Below are 26054 nucleotides of genomic sequence, written 5' to 3'. Positions count from 1 at the left end.
CTCATCTGTATCTAGCCTTTGTAAATGTTACACAGGATATATATTTTAAGGGCAGATTTTTTTAATGTCTTCTAAAAGGTCTTGCTTCTAAACATACTAGTTTGTAAAACTCTGGGCCACACTATAGTCAGTACATTTAATCGTCATTTTTGTATATCCAACATTATATAGCAGTCTTTAAAAAGGAAATAGTGGATTCAATTCACTTTTAATACCTTGGTGAAGCTTAATATAGTGTAATATATTTATGATGTTCTGAATTGATCTGTAATCTTATGACAACTATCAGAAATTTCTATTGAGCTAGTTCTCCAATCCCTCATATGCATTACATTGCCAGCTGAAACTAAGCTTATTGCTCACGCTTACTTAGTTACCTGGTTTTACACTTGCCTGTCCATTTTTCTGCTTTTCTCCCTGTCATAGAATCATAGAATAGTAGAGTTGGAAGGGGCCATGAAGGCCATCGAGTCCAGTCCCCTGCTGTTGCAGGGCACCACGTTACTCCACCCCACTCAGGTGGCTCTCCAGCTTCTTTTTGAATGTCTCCAGTGTGGGAGAGCCCACCACCTCTCGAGGCAGCTGGTTCCACTGTCATACTGCTCTGACAGTGAGAAAGCATTTTCAGATGTTCAGCGTGAATCTGGGTTGTTGCATCTTGACTTGATTATTCCATGTTCTGCACATTGGTATCAGCAAGAGGAGAGCTTGACCTTCCTCTTTGTGACAGCCTGTGAGATACTTAATAGAGGGATATCATGTCTGCCCTGAGTCTTCTCTTCTCAAGGCTGAACATGCCCAGTTCTCTCAGTCTCTCCTCACAGGGCAGTGCTTCTAAACCCTGGATCAATTTTTGTTGTCCTCCTCTGGACCCTTTCTAATTTACCTGCATCTTTCCTAAATCTTGGTTCCCAGAACTGGACACAGTATTCCAGGTGAGGTCTGACTCGTGAGGAGTATAGAGGAACTACTACTACTTGTGATTTGGAAGTAAAATTTCTGTTAAATGCATCCCAAAATAGCATTTGCCCTTTTGTCAGCTATTTGCCTCACACTGTTTCCATTTAGGTTGTAAGCTTAGGGAAACTATTTTTTATCCCCCCCCCCCACCCTCCTTAAGTGACTTTACAATGTGTGGAGTTTATTGGTGCCATGATATAGATAATATTCAGAACAACAAACTTCATGGGTGGAGGTATGCAAACAGTACTCATTTCCCGCTTTTCTCTCCTCCCCACCTTGTCCCCTCAGATACTGTCTTCCATTGAATTGCTGCAGCACTCTTTACCCAAAATCAACCGAAGTGCTTCCGAACCTTCTTTACATCGTGCAACGCACACACAGGACATAAATTCATGCACATTGACATCAACAAAGCTACCTGTCTTTTAAGAGCTCTGTGTGCACTGCCACGGCTCTCTTCAACAGTTCTAGCAGTTGCGCTTTGAATGCCTCAGTCTACAGGATTGCAGAGCCAGCATGGGATTCATCTGGATGCCAGTTTTATGAATGAGCTGCTATGAATTTCTACCATTTTAATTCTACAGGGACAAAACTCCATGTTGCCTTTTTCTACAGTTTATCATATTGAAATAGTTAGCGAACTGTATACAAGAAGCTCTATTGCTATTTTTTATAGATGCACTTGAGCCTTATTTTTCCCCATATGCAAAGCAAGGAAAAGAAGAAGAAGAAGAAGAAAGGATGACTGGTTTCACCCCTCCCCCCATTGCATTCTGCTGAATAAACTGGTTTTTTTTTTCCTATAGCAACTATAAAGGTAACTTAGTGCTTGAGAAGAGTGAATGCAAATGGTGCTGTTCTGATAACATGAAACTTTGTACCATTCAGGCTGGAGAGATTTTTACTAAATTGGCCATCCACAAAGAAGACAAGAGAAGAGGGAAAAGGAAGTTTCTTCTACTAGGCATCAAGATGACATTATTGCATGTAAAGTTTCAACAACACAGATAGTTTTGCACATAGAAAAAATGCTCATTTTATGGCAAGAATTATATTCTAACTAGTACTGCTCAGAGAAGGAAGCTAGCACAATCTTGCAACAATCATCTTAGAATTACATAAGAAGCTGTTTGGGTACTTCGGACTTGTTTCTTGCAGCACCTGGAGGGTCCAGCAAGAAGCTATAGCTTTGTGGGAGAAGGAGAGGCAAAATAAGGAATACTGTCAATATATTTCTGCAAAAAAGCAGCCTTTAGTCTGTTCTGAAACTTTTTTCTGAGATGCACTATAAAGAAACTTGGCATATACAGGTTTTTCACTTGCTGATTTGGGTTTTAATTTTGTTTTTATTGCTTTTGAGAGAAAGCATTTATTGTAAACCCAGGTTCTTCTGATTATCTTATTTTAATAAAATAAATTAAATTAAACTTTGTCATTCAATCGGTTTTTAACCGATTTGTCAGATTGTGTGTGCGCGCATGTGTGGTCATATGTATGTGTGTTCTAGGTAGATATTTAGGTAGCTCTGTTCCCTGTCTTTAAAATACAGTTTACCATGTATGCTTAATGAGTCAAAATAGATTACCTATTTTTCTTACTCTGAATAACCACCATTGTGTGTTGCTGTTACACAAATCTTCTGTAAGGTTTAAAACTGGGATTCCCAGCTTTTCCTTTTCCATAGCATACCAACCTGAATTTCCAAGTTAGGTGCAGTAAGAAAATAGATCTCATTTAATGATTCTCCTTCTCTTGAGGTCACATAGGCTTTAATATCTCAAACTTCTGTGAATTATTTTGTTACTCTATCAGTTTTTCACAATAATACTTAAAAGCTGTATGTTTTCACATGAAGGACAGGAAAATGACAAAGAAGGCAACTCTGTTTCACTGACAGAGACATATGCAATACTGGGGGTTGATCTCACAGCCCAGAAAGACTACATGCATTTTGATAGGCCTCTAGAGTTGTCAGCCATGGGATTCCCCCCGCACTTCACTTTATTGTAAGGATAGATTCCAAATAAAAGGGCTTCTCTAACTTTCATGGACTTTTGGCCCACTTCGCTTGTGCACACTTCCAATCATCTTCTCCCTGTTTTCACAAACTTTGTCTGTGGAAAGAGCAGACAACCTTGGTTGTTGCCAGATGTTTTGGATTGTACCTCCTATAGTTCCAGGGAGCATGGAATTATGGGGGCTGTGACCAAACCTTCTGAAGGACATTGGGTTGTCTACCATGGCTCTGTGGGTAAACTTGCTTTGTCCTTCCTTGTTGCCCAGCAGAGGTCCAGGCACTAGTCAAGGTTCTAGAGGCAGACTCTTGGAGAAAGTATTATCTGGGACTGGACTGGTCCAAGGAGGTACCCTTCAGGACCTATTTTAGGCCAGTCTTTTGTCTGTGGTGAATGGGTGGAGATCTTTTGTGCCTGGTCTGCCATTGCAAATGTGGACTGCTTTTAGTGCATATCTACAAAGAGAGTCTCAAGATGCAGAGAAATGTAACTCTTGTTAAAAGTATTTTCTAGTAGCTTGAGAGGTGTTTGCTCTCTGCAGATCTGTGGTGGATTTGTGCGTTGTCAGCACACTTGCATTTAGTTCAACTAAATTAGCACTCATGTTGTTATGCATCCAGCATAACTACATTTTTCAGCTTGTCAAACTTGAGGTGATTGAGAACTGGAACTTGATAAACTACTTTGAGAGGTCTTGCCACAAGGTAATGTAAAGCCAATAGAAGAAGCAGCAATCATGTAAATTCATCCTTTGCCTCTGGTCTGTAGGCCTGGGATGAAAGTTACTGCAACCAGGTGAGGACCATATTTACATTTGATATGAAGGTTTTTCAAAATGCAGATAGTATCAGCTGGAAGTGCTGATAATGATCAGTCTAAATATCCACACGTGCCCTTCGTATAACTATCAGCTACTTGTATTTCTAAAAACTTGAAACCAATTCAAGACTTTAAAAACTATTTGGAAATCACTGTTTTTCATGTGAATTGCTTTGTGTCTATCCTATAGGGTTGGTTGGTTGTTTTTTGATTTAAAAAATTCAGTAACATTTACTAGTTCAATAGTGCTACAATTATACGCATGACATCCCTGAATGCAATGGAGTTGACTTCTGAGGAGATGTGCATAAGATTGAGGGAGGTTATCTTCAGGAGTGTACTGCTTTGTAAGAGGCTTGCATTTTTCTGGACTTGTGATGGGTTAAAAATGTGCAGTTACTCAGGGACTATGACTGTAATCCAGATAGATCCTATTTATTTCATAGTTGCTAACACTGGATGGATTGAGATATATTTTTGTACATTTACGCTCTTGGTGGCAGCAGCAGTGGTCAGAATACCCAATGGTCAGGAATGTGGTCAGAATACCCAATGGTCAGGGCTCTGTCCTGGGGCCGATCCTGTTTAATCTTTTCATAAATGACATGGAAGAAGGGATGAACAGTCTGCTGATCAAATTCGCCGATGATACTAAAACTGGAGCAGTGGCCACACTGAGGAGCAGGTACTCCAGATCCAGAAGGATCTGGACAGACTATGGAAGCGGGCAGGAGACAACAGGATGGCGTTCAATGTGGATAAGTGTAAGGTCTTGCACTTGGCGCATAGGAATAGGTGTCATAAGTACAGGTTAGGTGACAAGTGGCTGGAGAGCAGCACTTGTGAAAGGAACCTCGGGGTACTGGTTGACTGCAGGCTAAACATGAGTCAGCAGTGTGATGCGGTGGTCAAGAGGGCGAACGCCACCCTTGGTTGCATAGCCAGAAGTGTGGCTTCTAGACTGAGAGAGGTATTACTACCACTTTGTATGACTCTGGTACGCCCACAACTGGAGTACTGTGCTCAGTTTTGGGCCCCTCATTGCAGAAAGGATATAGCCATGTTGGAGTCAGTGCAGCGTAGGGCCACAAAGTTGGTGGCTGGTTTGCAGGGGATGCCATATGAGGCGAGACTGAGGGAACTGGGTCTCTTCAGCCTGGAGGAGACTCAGAAGGGATCTGTTGGTGACATACAGGTATGTGAGGGGATGTCACACACAGGTGGGTAGAGACCAGTTCTCCCCTGCAGAGGAAGGCAGGATGCACTCCAACGGAGCAAAGCTCAGGGAACCAAGGTCTCTTTAGGTGCCAGGAAGCACTTCCTGACAGTTAGGACCCTGAGGGTGTGGAATGGGCTTCCACGAGAGGTCATTGAGGCCCCATTGGTGAGGGTGTTCAAAGATAGGCTGGGCATGGACATGGTGGACATGTTGTGAGCAGAGCTGGCTGGTGCTGGAGGTCAGACTAGATGGCCCGGGAGGTCCCTTCTGACTCACTCTGTTTCTATGTTGGGAGCTGTAGTCCAAAATACCTAGAGAGCACCTGGTTGGGAAAAGCTGTCATATGGAATCAGTCTCTTTCCTTGTGCTATCTATCTAGATGAAAGTAGGTGCTAATTTGCGTAGTGTTTCCCTTATTATCATATACAGATACAATGGACAGATGGTGCAACTAATCTTGTCAGATGGGTTTTATAGTAAAAGCTTTTAGAGTTTATTAAGTAGAAAGACTTGGTCAGGCTTAGGGAGGCACAGTATGGCAATGCTTCATCCTGCTTTGGTTGGATTGTACCCCTTCAGAAACAGTTCCACAGGTATGTCTCAGTGGGAAGACTGACTTCCAATTTGTAGTTCCAGTTTGCATTTTTCACCCAAACTCACCCAGTTGCCTTCCATACTGTAAGCATCTGTCATTTATTCTACATACCAAGCAGTACAATTGTGTAGCTTGCCTGCTGCTGAAATGATATCCCACGCCTGAAAAGCATTCCCTAGTTCCTTCTATACCTTTCTTATTTCATACTGTTTTCCAGTGCATGCTCATACCGGCTTTTACAACAAATTTGGTGGAACCATTGTGCTGGACAGTGCTTCGGATGCTTGGCACTGCCACCTGATGATTATAACTCAAAGGACTTAAGGCTGTGGCCAAGTACTGGGTGAATTGTATTCATCTCTTCATATTTCGGCTTACACATTTCTGCTTGAAAGGCCTAGTCCCATGAATTCTTTATTTGGAGGAGCAAGAGTTGTGGAAAGAAAGTGCCTTGTGGTCTGAACCTATGCAGTGGCCTTCACCAACCTGGTACCCACCACATAGACCCAACTGCAACTCCCATTATTGGCTTTGTTGGCTGGGGAGACAAGGGTTGTGATCTAACATGTTTGGAAGGCATTAGGTTGGGGGAGACTGTTATGCAGTTAGGTGTGGTTCATGGGATGAGACAATTGGCCTCTGCTGCTATTGTTCTTGTCCTTGTAAAGAATGTGTAATTATACAGCTGTGAGGCTAATGTTTTCCAGCATGCTATCAATGTAACATCAGAAAGTATATCTAGTGTGGACTTCTAAGGTGACCAGCACCTGAAAACAGATATTGCTGTACTTTGGTGTACTTGCGGAAGCTCAACAATTGAGATCTCCGCATGAATTCAGTTGTTTTGCAGTTTGGGAAGAATGTACCACATTCCAATCACTTTGCTTGGGCTGAAGTCCCATTAAGGTTGAGCCTGTTGTGTAATGTGAGCACAATAATGAATGCCAGATATAGCTGTTGAACCACTGAACACATCTTTAGATGATGCAAACTTATCTGTATCTTTCAAATGGGAAACATGTTTTTTTTCCTGATGTTGGACTGCAGTTTGCATCAATCTAATCAGTGTAGCCAATGGTTAAGGGTGTTTAGAGTTGCCCCAGTCCAGCATCATCTGGTGGGCCACATGTTCCACACATCTGCCTTAAAATATAAATGCTCAGTACAGCCACAGGGGAAGACAGCTAGAGGGTACTGAGATTCAGCCTGGCTCTAACTTGCAGAGGGGGTATTGCTGGGTAGAGATGGGAGTTAAAAGTGAACACAGTATCCAATAATGTAGGTTCTGTTCAACGCTTCTGTTGCTTTTTTGAAAGTTTTTTTGATGCAAGAATATGGCTAAGATGGTGCATCAGAGCTAGACATTTCCTTTAGTGGTAGGCAGGAGAAAGTGTTTGTAAGAACTGCTGTTATTTATGCTTGGTAGTAATGTATTGAGTTGCTATTATTTGACTATAATGGAAGAAGCCAAAACTGAAAATGAAATGCTTTTCAGCCCCAAAACTTGTGGGTACATGGGCCTTTAGTCACACCAGCACTTGCTCAGATTCTGGAAACTGAAGGTGTAACCTAAGAACTTGTAGCTGGAACAGATTAGGAGAGGCCTGTTTCATCTTCCATGAAACCCTGCTGGCTGCAGTCCAAGCTAAAATTACTGCCTGCTTAAGATTTTAGTTTCTCCTTTCTAGCACAAGTTGTAGACATGTCAGTCAGAAAGAACACACATAAAGCGGTGTAGAGTTTCCAATGTTAGAAATTTGATATGAAATGTAAATCCATGCTCTACTTAAATGCAAGTGGAAAGGTAATTCATTGTACAAATGCACCAAATCTTGCAATGCAGTCGTAGATGGAAAGAAGGGAATTTTTACATTGATTATGGAATCACTTTTGTGTTTGCTGGTATTTTTCCATTAAAACTATTGCTACTTTTGAAGAGATTGGCATCAAGTAGTACTGCACTATAGGAAGACGTTTTTCCAGAACAATGAGGCAAATTAGTCCTGTTAGGTGTAGATACTGGGATTCCTTGCATAGTCGTATATTTTTGGGTGGCCTTGGGCAGATTTTTGTGTCTCCTTTAACATCCACTCCCTGCTAATTCAAATAATGATGCTCCAGTTGTCTGAAAGAAATCCAAATGGTAATCCAGCTGGCATCTGGAAATTTTAAATTGAGACAATCATTTAGAGCACTGGCCTAAATGTTCAGGGCTGTCTGAACTCATAAGTTTATGGGCATGCATTGCAGAGTGGGATGAGCAGCAGAGGCAATTTTCACCTCTTCATTCCTCTTGCTTCATATTTCAACTAAGCAGCTGTTATTGGCTATTGAGCAACAGTGTCTCAGAGATGGAGGTTGGAGTAGCTTCAGGATAACTTGGATCCTGGAAGTTGTAGTCTACTCCCCTCCCCATCCTTTAGTCCCTCTGAGGTTACTTTCATAGCCATGGAGAACAGCTGATACGGTTCTGTCTATGCCAGTTGTGAGGGGGAGGGGGGAAAGGACTGGACCTTTCATTCTTAACTACAAGATCAGAGTGCTTCTCCCGCCTCAGGGCTGGAAATCCAAACCTCCTATGCCCCTTCCAATTTCTAGGAACATGGGATCATTACCTTCAGGGAGCAGTACTGAACTACTTGGCAGTAAAACTGAAGTATTAGTAGACAGGAAGTGGGTTGCTGAGGGTCCTTAGCATTTATACTCTGGCAGGTGTCCCTAACAGCACCTGGACAATTTTTTTCTGCTGCTTTTTAGTGTAAGTACATGTATTTGTATGCAATGTATGCAACTGTCTAATATTTCCAGAAAAGTAGAACAAATATCCAAACAAGTATCCATCTGCAAGTGGTTTCTGTATGCCACCCATTCATATATCAGAAGTGTTGTATGGTCCGCAGTCCATTGCATTATAGTAGGTGAGTGGTTCATCCTTCCTCTTTCATAGTATCAGAGTATTAGCTGGCAAAGACACACAGAGAATCCATTTATGGGGACCATGCATTCGTTTCCATGAAGTAGAACATGTATATCCATGACTAGTAAAGACTGTTCCCATACAAAATTTGTGTAACAACCTATTCCCCCAAAAGAAACAACTAGCAGACATGGTGAAAATATATGTTTAAAGAAAGCAGTAGCTGTATTTCACTTGGGGCTGGACAAACCTTTATTAAAGAGAAGTTGCAGTGTCCAACAGACACAAAACAAATTTTTGGGGGGTAAGATCCACAGATGTGCTAGGCAGACAGCAAGGCGGCAATCCACAATCTCCTATTCCTAAATAGGCTCATGGGGAACCCTGTCTTAAAACCCATTTCATTGGATTTCTGGGCAGCTTTCAAACTCTTGGTGGTTACATTTTAAAGTTATATGGCATGGGGCTCAGTCACACTTTTATTAAAGGATGAGACATAATACTAATAATATAGAAAAACACAGTGTTTACATATATGGGTTTAACATATAACCTGCTTCACTATTTGATACAATACCTTAACCAAGGCAGAAAGCCATGTTCAGAATGCCCTTCACAGAGTAACAGAGGAGGCAGAGGAAGAACTGAATGGTGTAAGGATTCTCTACCCATGTACCAAATAAATGTAAGTTGTTGGCTGGAGAGGTTATGCAAATACTATTTCTTCTGACTGGACTAGTATCCCTGGAATTTTCTGAACTACATTTAGGTTTGTAGAAAAGACAAAATGTATACCAACCAAGTGAGAGGGGGGCATAATCAGTAGGACTACTAGAGCACATGGCTCCTGCTGCAATTAGTTATGGCTGCAGATGCTGTCTAGAGGGCCACAGGGAACGCCTGACTTCCAGCTCCAAGCCTGAAAATGCACTCGGAGGCCAGAGCTGCAATTCTGCGGTGGGGTGGGGTGTGGGGTGTGGAAAGAGATTCTGCTGCTGAGGGATGTATCTTTGTGGCCCCTTAGCCTGTTCTTGCAAACGGGCGCAAGACACTTGGACGACTGAAATCTTTGCCTCTGTGTGCCTTCTGCCCTTGACAGGAGAGTTGTGCTCCTCTGAGGTTGGGGGGCTACAGGCATCCATGCTGGATTGAGCCCGAGGGCTGCAGTCCTATGCACACACATCTGGAAGCAAGCCCCCCCCCCTTGAACCCAGTGTCTACTTCTGAATAGACATGCATAGGATTGCACTGTAAGTATCCATATTGCACTCAGCAAGACCTAGGCAATTCTTGCTTAAAATATTTTAACAAGAAATGACTTTAATAACAAAGCTACACTGCAGTACACGTAATATTCTCTAGTAGGTATTTGTTCTCCCTGCCTTTATTAATGTGTTACAATGATGCTTAAACACTACAATCGGTCTCTACTTGGTTTACCTGCACACAGCAGCAGGCTTTTTGATAAAACCAGGAAGCGAGCTGTCAGTTCAGTTAGGGAGCTTTTTTGCTGTCGTGCTTTAGAAAAAGAGGTTTCTCTCTTTGGGATGACAACTACCATGTTTATTCTGAGCATTCCTTTGCTTACGCTGCAGCAGTTTTGCTTCACAGTGGCACACTTGTACTAGAATCTCACCAGGACCTCACTCTCCATGGCACAGTAATTCTAATATTGTGGTAAGTAGTATAAAGTTAATTAAGAAACAGAAGGGCTGACACAAGAGAACATGGCGGAGACCTTGTGGAACTCTAGGGTGGAGCAGCAGATTCAGCATCCGCTCCAGAAAGATGCATAAAAAGCTCTCCAATCTCTGTTACATCATTGTCTGCCACTGGTAATGTCCTGTTTTCTCGGTCTTCGATGAAGTCCCAGAGGCGTACAGAGTTGAGGAACTAGAAGAAAAGGCACAAGTCACTCTTACTAATAGCTCTTACGTCTTCTCAAGGGCGGGGAGCCTCCTTCGCCCCAGGGCCTTCCCTGACTCTTGAAGTATGCTGGACGCTCCATGCCAGCAGGGGCACTGGGCCATTTCCTTCTCTCGCTCAGCTGTACGTCACACAGAGACTTTTCTCAGCTCCCCCACCCTCAGCAGAGTAACACAGATCACTTGACGGCTGCAGGGCTTACTTTTTATCCCTGTCGTGGTATGCCAGGCATGGAATCTTAACCTACCCACCAAACAGGAGGCCCTCTGGCCTAATCTAATTGGCTATGGTTAACAAAGATGTCAAGACGGATCCAGTTTCAATCCTCCCTGGTGGACGAGGTTGGAACCATTAATCCTGTCTTTCCAGAGCACTGCAGTGGGGATTCAAATTGTGTAAGGAAAGGGCCTCGAGTTCCCCCATCCCTGTCTTAAGTACTGCAGGTGCTCACACTACAGAGAGTGTGCCGACAGAGAGGTGTGCAGGGCGAGGTTCTGTTGTTGTGCTGGAACCGCCGGGCTCTGTTCCCCTTGCTTAGCAGCTCCGCTCCGCAGAGACCACAAGGGTACCTGTTTGTTCACGATTCCATGAATGCCTGTGAAGTGCTGCTAAGAACAAAGGAAGCCGCTTTCTCACAGCTCTGACCATCTGCTCTTCTAACCTGCTGTCCCACACCCTGACTGGCAGCTGGTTTCAAATACAGATTGCGCACATTACATCCTAGCTGGAGCTGGAGCTGCCAGAGCCTGAACTTGGGACCTCGTATATACCAAGAGCTAAGGGCCTTTTCTTACCAATGGACATTGCACCAATGCGGGCTTGGAAATGCAGCATGATCAGTGGGATGGGATGTGGCTGTTTTGTAGAGAACCAACTTACATCCTAAATATGGGAGCAGGTGCCTGTCCAGTTTTCAGGGCCTGCTGATATCAATTGGTCAGGACTGTCCCCTGCTGCCCTGAGACAAGGCCTTGCACAGGAGATTTGCACTGTCCTGAGCTGTGGTGCTTGTGCAACAGCACACATGTCTTGACTCACACGAGTCAGATCCCTTTTTCTTCCGTCTAAAGCCCTAGAGCAAGAGCCTGGCTTTAAGCCATCAGCTGGATGTGGGAACTTCCAAAAATGTTGACATCAACTGTGTCACCACTCAGTTCATATAAGCCCCAGTAGTAATCATAAGCCCAGCCCCAAGTCACTACGTCAGACATGCAGGAAGTCCAGAAATGTCTCTGCTTTGTGAAGAAGCAAGCCCCAGCGAGAGTATTTACACAGTGCTAATTCTACTCATGGTAATCCTGTGAGACAGGTAGCTGTTGCATTCCAATTTGCACACAAATTTGATCAGGAGTGCACATGGAAAGAGCAGACTGGATGTAGTGCAAAGGCTTCTGCACCGCTGCAGTGCCACAAGGAATGGAACTGTGCTAATGTAGGAACCCAGCAATGTGCTAGTGCATCTACACAAACAAGATGCTCCAGGTGGCACCCGCAAGTGAATGTCAAGTGCAGTCCCTCACCCTCAATATTCAGCAAGTGCAGCTGAAACCACAAAGCAAAAGTGCAGTTGCAAAAAATCTAATACCAAGTGATCCAACAACTTGCCACATATTTGTGGTGTTAGCAAATGGCACAGCAGCCGCAATCCTGGCTAGAGAACTGCACTCATCCAGCAAGTCGTAAGATTATAGGCAAAGGTGTAAGGCAGGCATGGGGATACTGCAGCTTCCATTATCCCTCACTACTGACTGTGCTGGCTAGGGCTGATGGCAATTGTGGCCCTCATTAGTCTGCATGTTCCTCACCCTGGTGACAGCTAAAGTACTATTAAAAGTAGATGCCTTCTCCGGAAAAAAAAACTATATCCATGATGTAAGCAAATAAATATGTCATTTTCAAGGCTATTAACACCACACACTGTAAGCAAAAAGGTGCATGTATCTTCATGCATGGGTGTTCTAAATGCCAAGTAAAACTGACTGTGAAATTAAAAGAACTAGATTGTCAAAACAACATTTAGCATTCACTATGGAGACAAAGCAATCACATTTTCATGGAATGGGAAGCTAGCCAAAGAGCACCTTGTCCCCCCAGACTATTCAGTCATGTTAAAGCTGATGTTTGGAAGCCTTTAATGGATGCTTAAGAGTCCTGCCTTTCAGTGGAAAACATGTGCCAGATCACTGCTAACACTGTGATTTATTTAAGATAACACATGGCCAAAAATCTTCTTACCCGGACGGTGCCCTCAGAGCTAAGCTGTTTTCTTGGTTTTTCTGGTTCAGCCCGTCTCCCATCTGGATAGGCATGAAGGTACAAACACTTCCCCCCAAAGGGACAGGTCCCCTTACCCTGCTCGAAATACTTGCAGGCCTTTCTCCTGGGACATGAAAGAGAATACACATTATTTGCATTTATACTGAGTGTTACATTCCACTTCATTGCCACAAGCTCAAGCTAGTGAACATCACTAAATATATGCACGCAACGAAAAACTAAACACAATTAGCACACAAAGAAAAAGTAGCAGAGACATACTTTTGGGGACGATTTAAAAAAGAATTACTACAAAGCACAAGGGAAGATATTAAGACTGACAGACACATGACTTACCTTTCCTCCCTCCTTGGATAAGATTTCAAACTAACTTTTCTGCCCAACAGAGTTTGTTTATTTATTCAATTTACAGGCTGCCCTACTAGCCATAGGGTCTCTTGGCAACTTACACTTTCTAACTGAAAAACGTTGGTTGTTAAAAATATAATTTATATTTGCAGGCCATATGTTTCAAGAAATTCAGTCTTTCACACACAAAAAATCCCATTTACTGCAGTAGTGGGAACCAAAGATGCTAAACATTTCACTTTACACCATATCCACCCAGAGAGTATCAGTTATTGGTCAGATTAGAAACTGAATGACTGAATGGCGGGGGAAAGTTCTAAAGTGGACGAAATCAACTTGCATGTAAACTTTGCTTTATGCATATTAGTTTTCTTCAGCAATTGCCTTACCAGACAGAAACTCAACAGATTTGCCCCACAAAATATCTGCAGAACAGACATTTATACATTTGAAGGATTAATGCCAAATGTTTTCTGTTCCTTTCCAATACTTTTCTCTACTTTGTAGTATTACACACGCTGATTCTCTACTGGAATATAAACTCAGTAGCCCTTAGACAGAGAGTACAGCACCAGGAACTGAGCTGCTTGCTCTGATCAGCAGCTGCAGATTTCAACTTTAGCTGTATTAATAGAACAGCCCCTGATATGACTGATAAGCATAAACACAGAGCAACGTAAGGTAAACAACCAAAGCTTAGCCTTCCCAGAAAGACATTCAGCATTGGAGAGACCAGCCATGAAGGTCACAGAATTACACAGCTGCCTTTTTGTTAAATCCAACAGGCATTTAATCAAATGCTAGTTGATGATACATGTACAATTCACCACTAGCTTGCATAAAATGAAGAACTCTTGGACACTGTTAAAACATTAAAAGATTGTGCACTCACAACTGCCAGTACCCAAGAAAGAAAAGGAGGCTTGAAAGTGTCTAAGGGGCAGTTTGGTTAAAGTACTAAACCCTAACTAGACCACCTCACACTCCCATTCTAGATTTGCTCTTTCTGGTCTACAGTGCACCGTAACTTAAACATTGCATTACAAATGTTATCCAAGCAAAGGACTGACAAGTATAAACTGTTTCAAATGGCCATAAACCTCTTTAACTGAAGGGTTAGGGATCAAAATGAAGGTTTGGATCACAGTTGTAAAGGACACTGATTCTTGGAATGATTCATGGCCTGACTCTGTAAAACCAAATGGCACCCTCAACACACAAATGGTGAACAGCAAGTATTTCCAGATCTTGCACCTAGTTAATCTCAGGATGACTGTTGCAAGCAACCTAAACATGTATTAAGAAAAATGTAATGAGGTTGCTTTCTCCAAAAGGGCACAGTAGCAGAAACACCACCAAACTATCCGAGATGTGAGGGGAGCCCAGTGGAAAGCTTATGCCTCCATAACCCTAACCCTTATGAATTTGCAAAGTGCTTCACAGAATACCACCCTCCTCAAACAGAGCAAAAAGAGAACAAGAGATAGACAGAAGCTGACTCTTCCAGCTCACTTCTGTTTTGAGGCTGAACGGAGCAAGAGTGAGATGTCCACGACCCGCAAAGGAAGGCTCATAAGACAAAAACCTGAAGCTGGAGTGTGGGGAAATACAGACCTGGTCACCACTGGTAATCAGAACAGAGAAAGCACGAAGAACGGCGCACATGGCATCCCACGCACAGGATCAATTTAGACCTCCCCAGAAAGGTCTGCCTGGCGCCGTCGTTATTTATTTTTCGGCGCTAGGCTAAGACCTTTTTATTTAAAACTTATTTTAATGGTTAAATTATTTGTATTTATAGCATTTTAAATTTTTAGCAGAGATGCACCAGGGTTTTTAAAATAATTTTTATTGTTATATTGTTATTATTTATGTATTTATGAATTTGTTTCTGTTGCGAGTCGCCCCAAGGCTTCATTGCGATGGGGGCAGCATAAAAATGTTTTAAATAAATAAATAGATAGATAGATAGATAGATAGAGAGATAGATTTGCCCATGGGCTTGCGCTATCTGCAAACAACCATTTGCTCAGCAGATCCAATGGCAGGTCAGTTTTGCTTGCAAACAGGAACTGGAGGAAAAGCAAAGTACAGACGGGGATGGGGGCAGAGGGTGCACATGAGCCCAAGGCTTGATCAGCCAAACTATAGTTTGCTATTATACTGGAAACAACAGCTAGTTGTGCTTCAGCCACTAGAAGCCCATGAAGATAGCATGCCCTCAAACTCTTAATCAACTCATCCTGCAGCTGAGCTGAAAGAAGTATTTTGTTTCAACGATGCTTACATCTGTTATGTTAATGAGCTTAGAGCAAATTTACTCAGAAAAACCTCTTTGACTGACTAAATATAACACAACACAATGCATATTAATTTAGATTAAAGCATTGGAAGAGACTTGGCTTTCCTTGAATTCTCTCTTTCCTTACCAAGTATCTCTGGTTTAAAATTATTAACTTCATACTTACCCCACGCCCTGCTTAAACGCTTCAATCAGTTCATTCTTTTTGGTCTGGTCTTCCACCCAATATGCACTGGGAATTACAAACTCTGAGATCACACGGCATTCTGGACAAGACCTTGAATGGAAAATGCAAAGTGTAAATGTGACTTGCTGAGAAGCTGCTGGGTTCACACAACTCAAGAGCAGGTCAAAGCAATTCCGAAGAGCAAGAAAGGCACTCCAAATGCAGTGCTCTCAAGACTGTCAAGCTCCAGCATGGCCTAAACCATTCCTACCATACTATTTTATTCAGCCCTTTCGCCCTAAAGTTGATATGCATTAACGTTTTTTGAAACTGCTTGACCAATTTTGCACCCTCCCAATCTGAAAAAGCCCAGATTTAGAACCACAGAAGCAGGAAGAAATCTGCATGTCGTGCTACCAAACATACGCTTCCTAATCATAAGTAACAGATAGTTAAGTGGCTCTTTTCCTTAACTAAGTAATTTCTAGCGTTCTGAGGAGCTTCTTAGACCCACAATGTACTTCAGATGACATCCAAAATACATGTAATATAAATATTGAGGCTCAAAGCAGAAGGGTTATTCTTGCATCAGACTTCACCACAGCAATGCCCAATGCTTGTGTCTAGAAAGGACAGATGGTAGCTTCATGTTCCTCCTCCTCTTGTCTCTCCTCCACATCCCCAGACCAACCTCCAGAGCAGGGGTGCGTATTCAGGAAAGCCTCTTTTTGATCATTTCATTCCCCCACCCCCATTGGTTGCTTGTGCACTTGCGGCCGCTTGTGTTAAGGATACCAAAGTCCAGAGAGGCTCAGAAAGTGGCAACAAGGAAGAGGGGCTTCTTGGAGGTGGCCTTCCTATTATAGAACAATCTTCCCAGTGAGGCTGGCTTGGTGCTGCTTACAAGGTTATCTATGGGGCACCAGGTTAAGACCTTCCTGTTCTCTCAAGTTTTTGGCAGCACATGATGGGGGTTTAATCAGGTCCTGGACTTTTTACATTTATTGCCCAAAATTGCTTAGTGAGATGTCTAGGAATCATGGGAATTGCAATCCAATATATCTGGAGGGTCCCAAGTTGGACAAGGCTCATAAAGGAAGTAAAATCTGATTAAGCTTTGCAAGAAAATGCAGTTGGGAATATTATCAAGACATCATAAATGTTAGCTAGGAGATTCAGTCTTATCCAAGGAAGCTTAACTCCTGAATAATTACTGTTAATTTAAAAGACTTCATATGCTCAGCCTCACATTGACAAAAACACAAACCAGACATAAGGGTTCTTCTCACATATCCTCTATTAAAACTGCCCGGCCTGGCACATATAAAACGTAGAACCTGCTTGGATGTGGCCCCCAAACTATGCAACACCTTTCCTATTGATTTGCACCTTGACTCTTCCATACAGCTCTTAAGTGCCCATTCAAGTCCTTTTTTGCCAATGCTGCCTTTCACTGAGGTCATGATTAACCATTTACAGCAGCCTATGTATCCTGCAGGCTAATCATGTGTTTCTTGCTTTGCTCTGGTTTGCGTGCTTCTTTGTAAGGGCCTTGCTCTTAAAAGTAACTAAAAGATGTTTAAAAATGAGCAGCTTTTATTCTATAAGGTTGTATATGTTAGAAGCTTTCTCTGTTTGTTTATAAATGTTTCTAAAACACCTTCCAATAAAATGGCGCACACAAAGCCATAAACAAAAAGATTTCCCTCATCAAATACATTACACTCTGCTCTAAAGAGCAGAGCAGAGAAGTATAACCAACTACGTTATAAAAGTGCATGCCGTCGCAACGTACTTTATGATGGGATTCTCAAATTGCTTGACGCCCCTCCACTGCCGGATACAGGACAAGCAGTATGTGTGATTGCAGTTAGAAAGAATGCCAAATCTTCTTTCAGATGCTGACGGTTTGTCATACACTACTTCCATGCAGATACTGCACACCTTGTCTTGACTTGCCTGAAAGGCAAAAGCCTTCTCCATCTCCTGTTCAAATGTTGCCATGCACATCTAGAAACAAAGAAAAGCCAACGTTTTATCTTAGATTGCCCTGGTGAAAGGGCCTGTTGTAGCAGGGCTGGGAGAGAGAGTCTCTTGCAGTCTGCAGGCCAAGCCCCATTTCAGAGAAGCGCTCGGTGCCTCTTTCCAGGGATAGTTGACACTAAAATCAAAAGTGGTAGGGCCTAAAATGCCTGTAATATTTTAGCATAAAGTTCTTCCTGGCAGTATTGGACTGTCAGTAACACAAGAGAGCTATTTCAGTCTTTGGAAATGAAAAAAACCTGCAAATGCCAAGGAACCTCTAAATCAGGGGTCCTCAACAAACTTTTTTAACAGGGGAGCAGTTGAAAGGTGCCAGCGATGGGCGCAGGCCGCCAAGGCAGTGCAAGTGGGGGGCGCGGGTTGGGGTGTGGGGGGGCGCGTGCGTGCGGCAAGGCACCGGCTTGCTCGCAAGGAGATCGTATTCTCCAGGCAAGTCTAAAATGATCTGCTTGCGAGCAAGTCTGTCTTGCTGCGCGCAGGCGGCGAGTCCAAAACCTCTATGGCAGGCTAGATAAATGGGCATGGTGGGCCGGATCTGGCCCCTGGGCCATAGTTTGTGGACCCATGCTCTAAATGCTTTGTAGCTGGAGGAAAGGACCTAAGGCCTTGGGAAGAAGGCTAAATTTGGCCTCTGAGCCTCCTCCCCTGCTGTAAAAATATGTCATGGTTCCCCTATAAGTGGAAGCCTAAACATGCTTACTCCTATTAAGTTCAGGGCTTCCAGGTAAATCCATGCAGAATTGCTACCTAAATGACAAAAATACAGAAGCCATAGGTGAGAAGTAGGTGTGACCTTGAATACTAGATTAAATTGACATTTAGATCCAGTACTACAATTTTATATAAAAAAGATTATATTGATCACAGCAAAACCTTTTTACTAAGAACATCAAAAGACTCTTCACAATATGGAAGACAACTTGACCAAAAAAAAAAAAAGAGTAGCCACTTTGATTGCTTTTACAAAAATGTGGAATATAAATACTAAATTAAACTCATTACCACAAATACCTTAGATATCCAAGGTACTCATATGCTTGACAATGCTGCAATTATTTCCAGCTGTATGTACCTATGTAGATCTGGACTGTTAAACTTGAAAGTGAATAGCATGAGGAGACAACAACTCAGGCCTACATGATTTGTTAACTTCCAAACTGAATCTCCACTGCAACTCTGTAAATGCCCTGGTCAGGCTGCTTGTCCAGGGCTGCAAAAATGAAGGGTGTGTGGGTATGTGTGCACATGCGCACTGTCAAGTACCTGGTGATCAGAGCAGGCAACCAGTGGCTAAACTTGGCACACATGCTCAAAAGTTAAATAGGTCTGACATACATATAGCTACCTAAGCACAAATTGAGCATTTGATTTGATATTAGTTTATACAGGAGCCAAAGTGCAAGGGAAAAAGAATCAGGCTGATTACAAAGCGGGGGGGGGGGGGGGGGAGGAAGTGGAATGTTTTGACCAGTCTCAATTATATACATCTGAAAAGAAATGGGGTAATACCCCCCTCACCAACCTTGAGCCCTGGGTTAATACAAAGCCTGCCCTTAGACATAACCTGATTCAGGTCAGTCTTTTTTGAGTGGGTGCTGTCCCAGCATTCCTGACCACTGGCCATACTGGCTGATGGGAGCTGAAGCCCTGAGCTTCTACACATCAACAGGTTGTAGAAGGCTTTTCTTGGAGAACCACCATACAGGAAAGGTCAGGACAAACAGTATGGAATGGATACACGAAGGATGGAGACTTGTACCCATTTACAAAAATGGAAAAAATAGAGCAGCACAGGAATGTGCAGGTATTATGCATCATATATTATATGTATATAAACACACAGTTAAGTTGGATCCTAGTCCAAGTTACTTCAGCTGCTACTCCGCCCCCTCCTTCCCACAGCAGCTCCTTCCCTCCTCATGCTTCAGAGAAGCAGGGAGTCATGTAAATGGAATGAACTGTGGTGTGGGGAGACCTTCCATGAGCAGAGTCCTTCCTCTCACAGAAGGGTCCTCCCACTTGCAAAAGGCAGGACCTGGACCCAAGCCCACTACATATTAAATATTATGGATTCTCAAACTGGTTATACTGTTCATATAAACTGCATGATAATTCATTTTAAAACTGTAAGTACAATCTACAGCAAGCCAAACAGGCATCCAGCTGCATGCAGAATACACGTACCCCAATGATTTGTATTCCGATTAGCCTGGACTTCTAAATCTTCAAAACTACCTAAAGAAATAAACTGCATATGAAGACATAGGAGGGATTTGAGTCTTTGATGTTGCTTTTATTTTGCAATCTTCTCAGGCTCCATGTCTGAGACTTGCACACAGATGTTTGCCTGTTTGTCCTAATTGGTTGTGTGTGCTAATTTAGCCTCAGCTCGACAGAGTTGCAAGGCTAGCCTCATGAGACTGAAGTATTGCCAGCTTTCCTTTGGTTCACATTCTGGTAATGCTAATGGAGATCTAGTTCAACATCATGGTGAATGGTCTCTTTCATCATTACAGCTTCCAAAACTGTTTAACAAGACACGAAGGAGGAGTGGCAGCACAATCCTGAAACCCCCTATAGTCCATTTTCGTACCAGGAATCCATAATAGATTCCTGGTAGGACTCAAAGAGGCACCCTGAAGACCAAGATCGCTAAGGCAATAAAAAGCCATACAGACCCTCAATGAAATTGATTTTATCTTAGCTCATGTTTACCTTCTCATGCATTTTTCTCTGTTCTGGGTCAAAGGGATGAAGTACTTGCAACCCACAGATTTCACACACTTGCCCGTGGAGGTAAAGACACTGGTCACCAAACTGGCATATGCCAGCAGCAGCATAAGGACACAGCTGTTCACCATCGGAATATGAGCTTCCTGGTTCAGTAACATCTTCTTCAAGCCCACTGCGGATGGCATCCAGGTACGAGTGAGGCTTTGTTTCTGGAGTATCATTCTGAATGCCACAGCGTGGAGGGTCACTCACAGTGCTAGATCTTGTCCTATCCTCATTTGATCCACATAAATCTTGGGAGAGGAGAAAGGAAATGCTTGATCACATTCAAAAGCAGGAGACCATTAAAACCATGGAAGAGGTTCTGTTAGCCACCTGTGGTCTTGCCCATTAAGAATGTACCAAAACTCTAGCTAGTATTTCTGAAGCTGAACTATAATAAAAGCTGACTAGCTTCTATCTGACATAGGAAATCTACATTTCTCATCAAAGACGGAGAATTTTATCTTCCCCGGTCACACATTATATTAGAAAGAACGGGGCAGGCGTTGTACAAAACTAATGCACCAACAAAACATGCATCTCAATTTAAAACTGTGCGAGAGAGATTACGGCATACTGACGAAATACCAGTCATGATGATAGGTACAGCAGACATGAAAGGAGAGCTTGCACACTTCCAGAGGTCTGGAGGCAAAGACAGCACAGAATCTGCCTTTACCACAACAGCCTCCCTGGGGGCTGGGCTTTATCTACCTTCGCAGGAGTGAGCAGCAGCCGCTTACATGGAGAATGCAAAGGGGCGGGGCTAATGGCTTTCAGACTCCACCTATTCAGATGCAAGCCAGCTTCTGACCGCATAACTCAGTGCTGACGCCTGTTCCCGCGTTGTATTTAAGAACGTAAGGAGAGCACTGCTGGATCAGATGAAGGTCCGCGTAGTTCAGCATTCTGTTCACACAGTGGCTAACCAGCTCCCTGTAGGACAGGCATCCAACCACACTCTTCTGCTCATGCTCCCTGGCAAGCAGTGTACAGGGGCATTCTGCTTCCAATACTGGAGGTCATACACAGCCATCATAACTAATATCTACTGACAGCCTTACCCCTAATGATATTTCTATGCCATCCCCATAATGAACATTTTCTAGGTGTCATTTTTCAAAAAAAAAAGTCATTACGAACAATAAATAACAGATTTATAATATAAACCACACAGCAGAAATAAAACAGTAAAATCAACAAGCCAAAAACCACAGTGTTCACAAAGGCCCCAGCAAGCCACTAAAAGCCTGGGAAAACAAATGTTTAAGTCTTTGCTTGGCACCAAAAGGAAAACAGAGTAGGTGCCAGACAAGCCTTTCTAGGAGGGCATTCGACAGCTAGGTCTACCACTGAAAGTCTCTTCCTTATCAGCTACTATACTAAGAAAGGCCTCTGTTAAGGGTCTCATGGTCTGGGTAGGTATAAATGGAAGAAAACAGCATTTCAGATAACCTGGCTCCAAGGTGTCCGGGGCTTTGAAATGTATAACTTTTCAAAGTATGTATGTTTAACTCTTGTTAAACTCGCTCTGTCTAGAGAAGGCTGCAGCTGATCAATCAGCCAAAGCTGCTAAACAACACTCCAAGTCACTGAAGCAATCAGTTTCTCTAATGACATCACTGAATGAACAGGAGGGAATGCCAGCAATTGCCATTAAGGCAAATTTCCAAAGAAGCAATTCTTCAGAAAAGGGGAAAAATAATAAAGTGTTAAGTCTGCTTCCTAGTTTTAGGCTTCTGGGAGGCAGGTATCTGGGCCTTGGCTATCCCTGGCTTGAAACCTTTCATTCTTACAGATCACATCTTTACTACCAGAGGTGATTGAAATACGAAGCAAGTGATGCTACTGATGCACAAGAGAACATAGTCTGCATTAGTCCTTAGCTTTAGCTCTCCATATTCATGTCAGCAGAACAAGGAATGAGTTGAGTCTACTTGCATATGGGCATGTACTTTCTTGGTACAAGAACATGGTAGGAAGCAGTAAATGAGTGAAGAAGCAGAAAAGGAATAAAGAACCAGAAGAACCAAAAGCTCCCAAAAGTAGAAAAATGGAGAACTAGCCATTTTCCTCACCTCTGTCCCTGAGCACTAATGTTTTCTTTTCACGTTTTCCAGGCTCATATACTTTACTTTTGATCACAGGTGTATTTTGCTCCAGCCGAGAGTTAGGGCTGTGGTATAGTGGTGCAGAGGCATAAGGTGTCCTAGTGCCCATGATGCCGCTGGATGCAGCAGGTACAGGAAGCCTAACGTGATCATACCTTAAGATCAAATAGGAAAAAAATTGTACATAACAGGCAGAGACATGTATTTTACTGTGGTTGCACACTCATACATAAAGAAAAGCTTCACATAGCTATTATGCACTTGCTCATATTTTCATAGAAAGCAACACTAATACTTGTTTCACAGGACAGGCTTTTAAGCCTAGCTGGGTTCTTGACAGTAAGTGTCAGCCAACACATGTATGAATTATTCTAATGCTACAAGGGTGATACTGAGGATTAGAAGTACAAGGCTTTCTTTCACCATGCTGGTCTTTTCGACTATCTCTATAGCATAACCAAAACCCATGTTATGTGGATCTCAACATTTCCTTTAATTATAAAGACCCAAATTCTAATTATCTATCTATACAGATGGATATTTAGAACTCTTCCTAGTTTCAAAAGCAACTTACTGCTGTGTGAGAATACTTACTAGTGCAATTCTATACATGTCTATTTTTAAGCAAGCTTCTCTGGATTCAATAGGGCTTAATCTCAGGTAAGGAGATACAGGATTTTAAACAATATGCATGTATATTTCGAGTACCTCCTGCTGCATGCAATTATATTACATTGCATGCATAGGAATGTAGCTTCAGATGAACAAATGGGGTATGCCCAATGCATAATATTAAAGTACTATGAGACTGCAAATCTTATACGCTCTGTATCTACTGAACTCAATGGATCTTCTGAATCAACAAGCACAGCAAGCCTGGTGCCCTCCTGCTGCTTTCAACGTAAATACCCACTATACAGCAGTAGGTATGTAGGACTTACTGTTCAAAATATCTGGAGGGCACCAGATTGAAGAAGGCTAATAGGACTACACTATTAATTTTCTAAATTTCCATAAAACAAGTGCAGAAAAGCTATCTGTAGACTATATCTGTCCAACTAGAATCAAGAAACTGGAACAATAGTTCAAAACTGACACCACACAAGCTGATTATCACTTTGCAGCGGGATTTCCCTTTGTTTTCCTTCCCAATGCAGTTTCCACACGCTCCTCAAATCTTAATGAGGGGATGAGGGGATGCACATGGGGCTTGAAGAGGGGAAGAACATCCAATCTGCCACCAGTTTCCATCTGCTGGGATATGGTCAGCATTAGCTACAACCCTTTAAGCTCTTCCTGAGGTTAAAAAAAACTAGCTATTTTAAACTTTGCTAGGAAGCAAGCTGTTCCTCTAGAGCAGGAGCTGGCAGAAGGTAGACTACTCTGTTTTGGGCTTCACCTCTCAGAAGACCCTGCAAACAGTCAGGAATGCTGAGCTGAAGTCCAAAATATCTGTAGATCTACTTCATTCTGTAGAGGACAAACAGCTTCTTAACTATCACTGGAATTGCAACAACAACAACAAATCTAAAGATATCATTCGGAAAACTATCAGTTCGTACCTGCAGCAAGTTCCATAAGCACACTGTCCTTTCTGGTAGTACTTGCAGATGGTAGATGGTTTACTTGTAGACAAATCATGGGAAAATAGGCATCTACTTCCTTCACGGCATACTCCTTGCATAAAATACCTGCAGTGACATTGTTTTAAAGTCACAAAAAGCAAGAGATATCAGATGGTGATGTGTCTCTCAATCTAGTTCAGTTTTGGCAGATAATTAAAAAAAAATCTGGAACAAGGTTTTTTCCTCATCAGTTTATTCATATCAAAATAAAACCAACAAAGTGTTTTGTGGACCCTTAAAATTTATTCTGGCAAAGGTTTTCATGGCCTACAGCCCATTTCTTTAAGGTGCCACAGGACTCCATGGTGTTTTTGTTGCAATAAACTAATGTAGCTACATTCAGGAAAACTCATGAGCAGGAAACTATCACCGAATGACAGAAATCAGAATCTGAATTCTAAAATGAAATCTAAATTAAGTAACTGAAAACAGTTTATCATTAGTAAATTGTACCTCAGATCAAGCATAATCTTTTAGGTGTGCTATTTTCTGTTAGATTTAAGAGATTTTACATTACGTGCACCTGAAAGTACACTACCCATTTTCTTTTTAAAAACTGTAAAATTACTGTAAAAATCATAAGGGTTTTTGGAACCGGCAAGGGCTAGTAGCATGACAGGAAATAACCCTGGATGGCTCTCCAGCTTTCTGTTTCACTTCTTCTTTTCATTAAGCATCAGGTGAGTTGCACACAGTCACATCGCTAGTCACATCTGAGAAACACTGCCCATTTCAGGAATCATTCTGGGAGGAATTCTCTCTTGGAGAATCTGGGCTGGATTATCCTTTGCCACCCTTCCCCAAACTGATGCAGTCCAAAACATGTAGAGGCCATCTCAGCATTCCTGACCATTGGCCAGGCTGGCTGGGGCGGATGAACACGGAAGTCCGAAACATCTGGAAGGGACCCGGTTGGGTACGGCTGCCCAATACTCTGGGAGGCCAGATTCCCATGGCTTTCCCAACCCTCTTTTGGGAGAAGCCCACACAAGGCAAGGAAGAAGAGAGAATGCAATGGGCTGGTTGTGGAAGGGGGTGGGGGCTGTTACCAGCCAAATGGGGGCGGAAAGGCGGCGGCAGCCCTGGGGCCGCTACCTCTTCCATCCCCCCATTGCATGGACTTATCAGTTGTGGGGGAAGAGGAGAGGTCCGCAGCTACCAGGCCAGGAGGCAGGGAGCACGGCGCATTTAGACCACTCCCGCCTCGGGACGGAGGTCCGGAGCGCCATCCGTAGTGTGAAGCAAGGGGGGCTGGGTGCGGACAGCGGTCATCCCAAGCTACGGACTCTGACCTGCAGGTTATGTCCTTAGTGCTGCTCATGTCTCCTCCGGCTCCACTCCCGCTTCGGCGTACCTCCCCGTGCGACTCCTCGCATTTTGGTTCCGCTGAGGAGGGAGGAGCTGTTTAGGCGCCCTGGAAAAACTGCAGGCCCCGTTCCTAAAGGAACTGGTTTCCGGTCGGACGTTTTTAGCGAAGTACCCGATCATGGAAGCGGACGTTTTACACCTTATTTTCTATGGTGGTGCTGGGAGCCGGGAAAGCTTGTCTGTCTAAGGGCAGGACATGGAGAAAGAGGGCTAGAATGACGGCGCGTACAGAATGCAAACACGAGCGGGCTGGAGCGCCGCCTAGCGGCACCTGGAAAAGGCGCTGGCTCTTTGGGTCCCGATCGCTGAGAAAGGGCCATCTTGGAAGATTAGAGGGTTTCTGGCTAAATATGGATAGAATCGCATCCTAAAGTCGGTGTCTCCAGTGTGAGGCCTGCGGACACCCGATTTTATTTTTTCTTCTGTTTTTAAATTACAAGTACAAGGATTTCTAGCAAGTGCAGCACAGACTTCAACAAAAGCAAGTCAAATATCCATTGTAAAAGTAGCTGTTTGCAAGCGGTGTATGTAAGCAACCCGTTCTTACATCAAAAGTGCTGTAAGGGCTTTCATCCACTGCATTAC

At 43.0% G+C, this 26054-nt stretch overlaps 2 protein-coding genes across 4 annotated transcripts in view; one reads left to right on the top strand and one right to left on the bottom strand.

Annotated features, from left to right (window-relative positions):
- The window catches only part of RAF1 (Raf-1 proto-oncogene, serine/threonine kinase), a 52748-nt gene extending 50358 nt beyond the window's left edge, over nt 1–2390 (top strand). For both annotated transcript variants that reach the window (XM_044451141.1, XM_044451140.1), the window contains one exon: nt 1252–2390. In XM_044451141.1, coding sequence (XP_044307076.1) covers nt 1252–1392 — 141 coding nt within the window. In that variant the 3' untranslated portion in view covers nt 1393–2390. The remainder of the gene's footprint in view (nt 1–1251) is intronic.
- A 6366-nt stretch (nt 2391–8756) lies between these two features.
- On the bottom strand, nt 8757–25556 carry MKRN2 (makorin ring finger protein 2). 2 transcript variants are annotated; one of them, XM_044451368.1, is made up of 8 exons: nt 25394–25556; nt 24039–24167; nt 22444–22631; nt 20306–20616; nt 17343–17557; nt 15548–15658; nt 12690–12834; nt 8757–10421 (listed from the first exon to the last, which is right to left on the bottom strand). In XM_044451368.1, the coding sequence occupies exons 1-8, from the start codon at nt 25420–25422 to the stop codon at nt 10278–10280; spliced, it is 1272 nt and encodes a 423-aa protein (XP_044307303.1). In that variant the 5' UTR covers nt 25423–25556; the 3' UTR covers nt 8757–10277. The 2 variants fall into 2 exon arrangements, with proteins under 2 accessions (XP_044307303.1, XP_044307304.1); XM_044451369.1 differs by lacking the exon at nt 25394–25556 and adding an exon at nt 24670–24731.
- Nucleotides 25557–26054: the final 498 nt, after the last annotated feature.

The sequence above is a fragment of the Varanus komodoensis genome, unplaced genomic scaffold (genome assembly GCF_004798865.1).
Source record: "Varanus komodoensis strain SLA01 unplaced genomic scaffold, ASM479886v1 scaffold6_2, whole genome shotgun sequence".
Taxonomy (NCBI): Eukaryota; Metazoa; Chordata; class Lepidosauria; order Squamata; family Varanidae; genus Varanus; species Varanus komodoensis.
The sequence above is the reverse complement of the archived record's forward strand: the minus strand, read 5'-3'. Positions and strand labels throughout refer to the sequence as shown.

Excerpts from the sequence above, each read along its gene's own strand:
- MKRN2 (XM_044451368.1), bottom strand. The coding sequence starts at position 25,422 with ATGAGCAGCACTAAGGACATAACCTGCAG. Across the intron at positions 15,659-17,342 it reads TTTGAGAATCCCATCATAAA|GTCTTGTCCAGAATGCCGTG; the intron begins GTACGTTGCGAC and ends TTTCCATTCAAG. Across the intron at positions 10,422-12,689 it reads GCTCTGAGGGCACCGTCCGG|TTCCTCAACTCTGTACGCCT; the intron begins GTAAGAAGATTT and ends CTTTTCTTCTAG.